Below are 10,219 nucleotides of genomic sequence, written 5' to 3'. Positions count from 1 at the left end.
GAACCACGTCCACAACCCCAAAAACTTCATCATTCCCACAAGCCTCCCAAGAAAATATTGATGCCAAGAAGGTTCTGGGAGCTTCACTTCTGAAGCAGAGAGGTGGGATCCCATCAGTGCCCAAAGCCCAGTCCAGCCCCAGGAGCAGGCTGGGCAGTACTTGCCTGTGTGCCCGTTGTTTTGCATGTCCCACTTGGCAGAGCCCTTCACGTCGTACCCTTCAAAGCTCAGGGGCTTCAGGCTCTTCTCATACACCACATTTCGGGTGACAATGTTGACAGGGGACTGCCTGTCCCCTCTGCAATCCTCGTATATCTGATGCCATTGGGCAGGACCTGCTCAGGGATGAAGAAAATGGGTTTATTTTTTTTTCCCCCCTGTAGACAGCAAATCCTCAAGGAAGCCAAACCACCCAACCAAAACGGGGCATCTGAGGCATCACCCCAACTTCTGGGGTGATTTTTGCATTTGTGTGTTTGATTTTTACATTTGTGTATTTGATTTTTACATTTGTGTGTTTGATTTTTGCACTTGTGTATTTGATTTTTTACACTTGTGTATTTACATCTTTATATTTATTTGTACATTTCCACATTAGCCTTGGTCCACACAAAATGAGCAGTTACCACAAACACCGAGGGCTTCAAAATACCCTGTTTGGCACTGAAATGGTCACAAATAATGTGATCACGAGGCATTAAAGGCTGAGTGCTGTGAATTTTTGCATTATTTCTCTCAGCAGCCCTTTTGCAAAGTGGAAGATTCACCAATGTGATTGGAACAAGAAATTGCTTGGCAGTACCTTCACACTGTGGCAGCTCACACTTCTGGGACTGATAGCACCAGTGGCCCACTAAAAAACAATAAATAAAACAGGTGAATGAAATTCTGTCCAAATGATGCCCCCCAAAAGCAGCAGGGAAACGGATTGGCAGCCCTGCCCTCTCTAGATCTCCTCCTGATCTCTCATAAACCACTTTGTAGCCATTAAATCCCCCCAAACCTGGGCTGGCAGGAATCTTTAGGACATCAGAATTCTGAATGGGTTGCAGTCCTGAAGAATTTGGTTTTCAAACCTTGCCTTCCTCAACTTCTTGAGGCAAAGGTTCCACATTTGAATATATGCAGTGTTAAAGTAAATTTCCTTTTATCAGCTCTGCACTTGCCAGCCTCTCACAGACTTGTAAATTCACTTATGCAAGAGGACTTATCTCAGCCTGTTCCAGGAACTCCTTTGAAGGTTACCTGGGGAAGAATTCTCAGAAATGAGGGATCTCACTTCCTGCAGGACCTGCAGGAGCTTTGGGCTAACTCAGCTGGGTCCATCCCACAGGGATGGATGCAAAATTCGTCTGCAGAACATCTGAATTTTACTTTTTCATTGTCAAAAGAAATACAAAATTCGAAGGACAAGGGCTGATTTAACTTTATGTGTTTATCTGGTTAGGACAGCAGGATTGTCTTGTTTGTCCCAAGCTGCTTCAGTGGCTCTTTATTTATTCTAAACTTTAAATTGACTTTGACAGGGGTCGTTCTCTTTGGCTATTTAACTTCAATCCATAACAATTCAAACCCTCTTGTAATGATGATTAATACCATACCTTCTGTTTGCTTGTGATTAGTAAATTATAGACATTTTAATAAAGGGCTAATCAATTTTAAGGATAATTATGGAGAAGCCCTGTCACTTGACTGGTAATTACCTTAATTTGTAATTTATAACACACCTGCTGGAAGGCTTTTAACACCTTTATCTTGATATCAGTGGCATAACAATGCATCCATCTATTAAGGATTTAGAAGTTATAAATAGAGAATTGTTGTAGAACCTGGGCAGCTGTGACAAAGAGGGAGACCTCGTGGCAATTAATATAATCTTTTAAAAAATGACAGTTTTGGTTTTTCTTTCACAAAAACGAAATTTCTGCTGAAAACTACAAACAATGTGGCCTCACTTTGTAGCTTAGCAAGACTGGGAAGAAAAGCAAACTTTGCTTTTTCCGTGTGGTAAGAACTGCAGGGATTTCTATGTTGTTACCCAAAAACTGAGTTTGACGAGGTTTTATCCTTGTGGCTGATTTTTAACACACACAAAACTTCACTTTCCAGCACTGATGTTGCTTTTTTAAAATTTTTCCAGGACAGTGGCACCGAGCTCTTCCTCATCCCCACTGGGAAATGCAGAAGTTCCAAGCACAGGATGTCCTTGGAGTGCCTTAATCGATATTTTAATCAATGAATTAAAATGATTAATTTGAGTTTAGTGCAGAATGCCAGCTGAGCTGCTCTCCACGCTGCCTCCACGTGGGTTCTCACACGGATCAGAGGCTCCAGGTGTGGTTCTGGCAGCTCCCTGGGGTCGCTGCGAACTTTTAACAATCCCAGCCTGGGACTGGGAGTCTCTTGGCCATTTACACACCAAGGATCCTTCGGGTGTGAAAACAGCAGCAGGAATAACCTGCAAGGGTTTGGGGCCAAATCTTTGGGATGGGAAGCAGAGGGGGAAGGGGAGAGCTCCAGGCTGAGCAGTTCCAGGAGGTTTCACAGTGGAGTGGGAGCATGGCCCGGACATCAAAGCATTTCTGCACCGAAAATCTGATTTTCCAGGTGCTCTGAGCGCAGCTGGGAGCCAGGGCAGCAGGTTCAAGGCTCTGGAGATTTTAAACCTCTACAGTGGAACCACCAAATTCAAACAGAGCCACGGGGGGAAGGGGAATTATCCCCAGATTGTGCTGAGCCAGGGTCTGTGTGCCAGGGGGATGGAAATGTCCCTTCTCAAACACAGAAATCACTGAGTTTTTACCCCCTGAACAGGTGTTTGGGAAATTGTGTCAAATTAACCTGTGGGTTTCAATCACCTCTCAGTAAACTGACACTTGAGCACAGCACAGATCTTCCAGCCTGAGCATGAAAATGATGGGGAGAAAAAGTTGAATAAAATAAAATGTAATTTTGAAAATCCAGCCCTCAGTGGCTACAGCTGCCTCACATCCAGCACTCAGGAGTGTTTAATAATTATTGTCTGATTTTTGCATCTTTCCACCAAATTCCCAGTGTCTCTGAACAGGGTAAGGATTGTGTTTTCTACCAAGTCCTTACCACACTTGTTGATGGATGATATCAGTGAAGTAGAACAGCACATAAATCCAGCATTTCATCAGAAAAGTGTCCTTGAAGATGTTAAACCTTAAAGCACGAGCTAATTAAACATTACAGAATGCCTGAGCAAACAGTGGGTTCATATTTAGTGTGAATTAGGGCTGGTTTTTTTGGTTTGTTTCTTTTTTGATTGGCAGCAGGGGAACACTGGGGAACAGGAGCCTTTGTGTGGGTGCTGCTCAGGAGGAACCACAGTGTCCTTGAGGAGGAGAATTTGCCTTTGGATGGGACTGAGTGGGATGTGAGCCTCCCTCCCTGGAGGAACCTGGCACCACAATGGCTCTTTCTTCCCCTGAGCTTTGGGGCTTTCTTTCCCAAGCAAGAAGGGAAGATCCCTGTCACATCCAGGCAGCCCTCCCTGCTTTTAGGCAGGATGATGCCCTCAGGCACGTTGTCCAGGCCACTTCTCATTGTCCAGAGGCTCCTGCCACTTCCCTTGGAAGACTTTTGCACAGTGCATTAGCCCACGCTGGCAGGAAATGTTTCCTATTTAATAGCTTACATTTTCCACTTCCTTATCTGCGTCCCATCACTCCTAGAAATATCACCGAACCACCCTAAACAATTCTTTTCCCTCCCTGGTGTTTACAGCATGCAAACAGTTCCCTCTTCATCTGGAATTCCTGTCCTGGCTTCATTCATCTTTTGTCCCCTCTGACAAGGCTTCACCTTCCCCCTGTGCCCTCTTCAAAATCTCCCTCTGATCCCCCTTTTTTATGGGGTCTGGGGCCCCTCAGATCCCCCCTGCTCTGCTCTTCCTATCAAACCTCAGCTCCCACACTCTCTTCCCTGTAGTTCATTTTATTGCTGGAAAAACACAGCAGAAAATGAGGTTTTCAGTGCTTTAGGGAGGGTTTTTTGGTTTGTTTTTATGGTTGAAGTGCTGAAATCATTGCTAGATATATAGATATCTAGATATAAAGATATATAGATATAGATATATATAGATATATAAATATAGATAAATAGATACAGATATAAATATATATTTTAAAAAATATATAGATAGAGATGTGCACACCTGGACTCACTGTATTATCAATTATATATTTCTCCTCCATTTTATTATGGATTTCAGTGATTCTGTGCCATGCCACAGGTGTCACCTTGACTTTATTTGGTTTAAGTTAGAGTAGGGCTGGACTGGGCTGGCTCTTCCTCCACAGAGTTCAGGACAGTTAAATTTAGGGAGTCTCTCTTGGCACGTGAGCAGTCGCACTTATCTCTGCCTCTTCCTCCTGGAATTTACAACTGCTTCCTGCCAAAGCTGCTTCTTGGCACGGGGGTGGCCGAAAGAAACAATACAAATTACGCATTGTTTTCATTTTATTGCAAACGTCTTCGATTGTTTTAGCTATCGAGCCTCCTTTGGAACTCGAGGCAAAAAAAAATTTAAAAAAATAAAATAAAATATTGCTGCAGTTGGGACCTCCCTCTGCTGCCCAGGGAGGCAGGAGGTGCTGCTGGCCCGGGGCCAGGCTGGAGCAGCCCTGCCAAGGTGCTATTGTGAGATCTGGGAAAAGACCCTTCGGCTCTTTGGACCACACTCAGATTGTCTGAATTCCATAAAAGCTCCCAAACCTGCTCTGTCCCACTGTGCTCTGCTTGCTGCCCTACTTGGAGCTGCTTGGTGTGCTGGAAATGCCATTTCACCTGTGCACTCAGGAGTCACTAAAGCACTGAACTGCCTCAATTCCTGCTTCTGGTACAGTGGCTGTGGTTTAGTCAGCTTCTACTTTGCCATTTTTATTATTATTATTATTATTGTGTTTTATTATAATTTTTGAATTTTTATTATTATTTTTGCTGGTTTTATTATTATTTTTGCTGGTTTTATTCACAATATTGAGCCTCTGGGAGTGTCAATGACCTTTTTGCCCAGGACACCAGAAATGTCCTGTGTTGATTTTTAATTCAAATCCCTTCTCTCTTTCACCTGAGCCCTCTGTGTGTCCCTTTAGCCTCCTGTCCCCCTTCCAGCCATCCTGCCTGGCCATTCCCTGTTCTCCCAGTGCCCATCCCAGTGCTCCCTGCTCTGCCATCCTCATCCTCAAATCCATCCCCAAAATCTGCTCTCACCTCTGCATCCTTTTCCACCAAAATGGCAAAAGCTGGGTCTGCATGGGGTTTATTTTTAGGTTCGGCTTGTGCTGGGCTCATCCTATTTTTAGCTGGCTTTGTGAAACTTTCTATTTTTAGTGCAAAAGACAAAACAAAAGCAATTGTTATCAAAGCCTGTCTTTCTAATTAATGGGATTGCTGAGCATATAGGCATGAGAATATTTATCCCTCCTGGAGCATTACACATCCTCAGGAAGCCCCAGTCACCCCTTGGACAGACAGAACCAGTTCCAAAAGTTCACCTCGAGATTTGTGTGGCTCTGCAGGCGTTCCTGGCCATTCATTGCTCTTCACTTTTAACCTTAATTTGATTTTCCCCGGGGACACACATCTTTATGCAGGAGATGATGGGGAGTTAGCCCTGAAAATCAGCTTTACTGCGGTGCTGAGGCCTTGCAAGGCAGCACATCTGATGTTTATCATCTGCACACATAAATCACGAGCTGGATGAGGCCCTTGGAACAGACACAAACTGCAGGGAAAACCCAGAGGGGCTCAGGGGTTCTGGATTTGCCCTATTAACATCTGCAAACGACTTCCTCTGTGTCAGAGAGCAGGGAAAGGGTTTCAGCTGTGACCTGTGGTACTCTGCTGCAGATAATGTGCCCCCAGAAATGTCCTGTACCAAAGGCAGGGGCTGTAACAAAAAATGAGTATCCAGGGCTAAGGTGATTTCCTCCTGTGAGGGGTTTTGCCTTGCTTTCTGTAATAAAAATGCAATTCAGATTTATTTATTTTAAAGCACTTTTAAAATTTAATTCAAACAAATCACTTGGTAGCTGTGCTGGCCTTTTGCAGCCTTTTATGCTGAGCTTTTGATGGCTGATCCTGTGGCTAAAAATATGACTAAAAATCTAATAACAGGCCATTGGAGAGATGCTGGAACACAACAAAGCATCTCCTGCAATGCCACAAGCAGGGAAAAGAGCCTGCCCAGAGACAGACTTTGGACTTGGCAGCTTTTCTAGGAGACCTCAAGGTTTCTGATGGTTTTTTCAAAGTGCCAAAGGCTTTTCTGCTTCCAACATCCCAGTGGGAGAGCCAGGAGGATCCGTGGGGAAATCATGGATAAAACTGAGCAGGATCATCCTTATCCCTGGGGAAGGGGCAGCTTGGATTCCAACCTGATGGAGACTCCGGAGGTGCCCTACACCCCTCACATGGTAATTCCACAATTCCTGTGGCTCACTGCCTTTTCTCTGCCTTCCAGGCCTGACATTGCATTTATTATCCTTTCTTTAACCAGCTGAAAATGCAACTTTTCACACCAGAGTGTGTCCAAGTGCTCCAGCATCCCAACTTTGCCAGCCCTAAAATGGATTTGGAGCCCAACCATAAATCTGTGTGCAGTCCACACCATTAGAACTGCAAATGGAAGAAGTCACAGCATCTTTTATTTTTTTTTAAGCTGCTGATGGAGCTCTCAGGGGTATTTTGTACCTGAATGGCCCTGAGGAAACCCCAGAGTGAGAACTGACGCCAATGTCCGCATGGTTATGTAAATTTAATGTTTGTGACATAAAAGCATGTGAGCAGAAATATAGAGAATTAGAGGCATCTAATCTCATCTAAATTAGAGGAATGTCCAATCAGGCAACAATCTTTTGGGGCAGCAGAGCATGGACTGTGGGAGATTTGTCTCCTCATGGCTGAGTCCTGCTCTGTGATAAAGCAAAAGGTTAAAACGTGCTGGGGTTCATTCCATTCCCCCTGAAGAAAATAAATTTTCAGTGACTTTGCTGTAACCCCACCCCAGAGCTGCTGGAGGGAGGGATGGATGGATGGATGGATGGATGGATGGATGGATGGATGGATTTCCTGCTGGAAATTGCAGACACTTTGTGCCTCTTTTTCCCCAAAACAGCACCAGAGGGTCCCTGAGCTCTCAAATGAACCAGACAAGAAACCTGAGGAGGATCAGAGCAGCTGTAAATGGAACACACTGAGACCTGGATGAGGATGAGGGGCTGGGGGTGATGGTTTCATCCTGGGCAGGTGCCTGCACCAGCGTGCCTCAGTTTCCCTCTCCTACAGCAGGGATAATGCCCCTTCCTTCCTTCCTTCCCTAAGGACTGTTAATAGTGGTTTTAAACCACAGGTGCTGTGCTGCTCAGACAGGGCTGGCAGCAATTCCAGATTAGCAATCAGTCATTTGATTGTTTCAGGGTGGTGAGTTCTCAGCTGCCCAGGTGGAGCTGGGCTCAATGAGCTGCTCAGAGCCAGGCTGGTTCTGACAAGTGGCAAGAGAGGAAGGAAAGGTTTATTTGTTAAAAAAGATACAGATAACAAGAAGGAATATGACAAGAAGGAATTTCAGCTGATTCTCAAAAGTGGAGTTTCTTGAAATGTGTAGCCTTTACCTTAATAAATTGTATCCTGTGGAGCTGCTGCTTGAGGAAAGTTTGGAGCAGAAGGAGCAGAGAGCAAGGTCCTTGTGTATTAATCACTGTGTAATTTGGTCCACACTCAAGGGAAAACGTGCAAATAACCAGGGGGGGCAAAAAACACCTACAAATTATCAAATTCTTATTTATTCATTCCCTGTGCTACTTCCTTCTGATAGAGAGGTAAACCCTAATTATTGTCACCAATCTAATCAAGTCACAAGGGTTTTCTAGATTGTGTTTAGGTTTGCCCAATAAAGCCCCAAATGGGGCAGTAAATGCAGCACGGTGTTGATAGGCAGGAATCAATCAGAAGCAAACACGAGGGGCAGACTTTGGAAAAGCAGAAGCTTTTGGTGTCTGTGTTTGTGTTTACCTGCCCCAGGTGTGGCAGCCCCTGCAGGGCGAGGGGCTGGGCAGAGGGAAGGGTTTGCAATGTCAGCCGGGAACCTGGGAAAGCCAAGTGCTGAGGGACAGGGAATTTATTGGGAACAGGGAAATAAACGCAGGGAAAGCCTGCAGGACTTTCTGAGCGGCTCTGAACCTTGATCTGCTTTAGCACCATCTCCCTTCAGCACTCTCAGGGCAGCACTTCCCTCTGATAAAGCTGGGTCCCTTCTCCCCTGCCTGCACTCTGCTCTGTTTTAGTGCAAACAATGGGCCCTCCGGCACTTTGGAGCTGCGGGGTTTCATTCCGAGGAGGCTCCGTGCTCTATTTGCATAGGAAAAGGGATTTATTCAGTGCTGCTGATTGAACAGAAGCAGGGGGGGAAAGACCTCCTGCATTTTTCAATACTAATTATAGATCACTCTTTAATTGAGCCATCCTAAGTGCACAGTGTGCTTATAGTGCCCAGGGAGCAAAAATAGATGGGGCTGATGCAGCAAAGACATATTGTTCTTTCTCCCTCAGCAGAATTTCATCTTGGATCATACACAGCAAAGCAAAGGCAGTAGAAATTTCAAACAAACAATTTCTTTCAAGTTTAAAAAGATAAAAAAATTAAGTTTTGGTATTTCGGATGCACGTACATAATAAAATACAGAGATCAAGTCAAAGCTCATTGATTTTTCTTGGAGGAGGAAGGCAGATAGAATCTCTAAAGGTGAAAAGAAACCCCCAAAGCACCCATTCATTCATGAGAAGAGCCCGTCCTTGATATTTTAACACAAATAATAAAAGGCAGAGAAATAAATAAATCCATCATCCTTCATTTACCAGAGAGAAGAATCAGAGAGCCTGTAGTGCAAGTCCTGATAGTCAGAAACAGATCAGAAATAAGAGTAACCCTGAGGTGGGGTTAGAAAGAGCAGGGAAGCACTTACCTACTGCCTCTGTCTTGAGAATGTGCAGGCAGAGCACAGCAAGGAACAGCAATTCCATTCTCTAGTTTAAATAGGCTCAGTGTTGAAACCAGAATTGATTAGACTCCTCAGGATGTGATCATATTTCTGCTCTCAGTTTTATACTGGAGTAAGTAGTCCAGGACAGACCTGAAAGCCATAGCAGGAAGGTGAACTCCTCCCCTTTGTAATTTCTCCAGATTTGCCCTGCTCCTGATTTGCCTGAATTTATTCATTCTCCAAAGTGGATGGCAGAGGAGTGAGGCTTTCTGGCACTGAGCAAGGAGCCTTCAGTGAATAACTGAGGTTTTGCAACCTGCACAGGTCCAGCAGCCCAAATAAAATTCTGCATTTTTATTTACTGGGAGTTTTTCTCCTGGCAGCCTCGTGACATTCAATTAATACATGTGTTAATGTTTCCTTTAAAAAAAAAAACCCAGGGAGACAAATCAAACCCCAACTCCCCCTCACTCCTACCCCACAGCTCTCCAAACAGGATTGGAGTTGATTTGGGACTGGAAAATGGGAATTCCATGTGCAGCGACAGGAAATGTTAATTAGGTGACATACAACACCTTACGTACGTAATTAAGCAACAATACATTTTTTAAATAATCCTTTTTCTCAACTTTCTGCTTCTGCTACTGTAGAATGATAAATACACAGATTTTTTTGTTTTGGTCCCCTTTGTTTTCCCATCTAATTTTTTTTTTTGGAATTAAATGTGACTCAGGGGCAACTCAGACTTTACATTCAAAAATAAAAGCGACACAGCTTTATTACAGACACAGCATCACCTCTGGGGTTTTTGGGCTGGGCTGAGGAATACAAATGAAGCAAACTCCTTCCCCAAATGTCCCTGGAGGTGCAGAGCTGGGCTGGGAGGAAGAGGAGGATGCCCGTGAGGGATGGGCAGAGTGAAGTGATGTTATCCCAGCCGAGCTGAGCTTGCAGAGTCATCCAGCAGAGGCTGCATCCCACAAAAAGGAGCTGAGAAATCTCTGCCTGCCCTGCTGCTCCCCCAGAGGGGTCTCAGGGGCTGCAGGCACGCCCAGAGCAGCTCCTTTCTTGATAAAAACGCTGGAAATAACATTCCCACAGTGCAGGTCTGCCGGGGAGGGTGATGAGGTAAATAATTCCTGCAGGGGAGAACAATGAGGGGTTGGTGGCGTTGTGTCCCTGCCGGGTCCCTGCGGGGCCAGGGGGATGCT

The 10,219-nt window shown here is 44.8% G+C and overlaps 1 protein-coding gene across 1 annotated transcript in view; it reads right to left on the bottom strand.

Annotated features, from left to right (window-relative positions):
• CA4 (carbonic anhydrase 4) overlaps nt 1-9,048 on the bottom strand; it is a 13,797-nt gene extending 4,749 nt beyond the window's left edge. The window contains exons 1-3 of the mRNA XM_005424457.2: nt 8,991-9,048; nt 803-853; nt 165-335 (exon numbers count right to left, since the gene is read on the bottom strand). Of these exons, the coding sequence (XP_005424514.1) occupies nt 165-335; nt 803-853; nt 8,991-9,048 (280 nt within the window). The remainder of the gene's footprint in view (nt 1-164; nt 336-802; nt 854-8,990) is intronic.
• Nucleotides 9,049-10,219: the final 1,171 nt, after the last annotated feature.

The sequence above is a fragment of the Geospiza fortis genome, unplaced genomic scaffold (assembly GCF_000277835.1).
Source record: "Geospiza fortis unplaced genomic scaffold, GeoFor_1.0 scaffold538, whole genome shotgun sequence".
NCBI classification, from domain to species: Eukaryota; Metazoa; Chordata; class Aves; order Passeriformes; family Thraupidae; genus Geospiza; species Geospiza fortis.
This window is presented reverse-complemented; position numbering and strand designations above follow the sequence as displayed.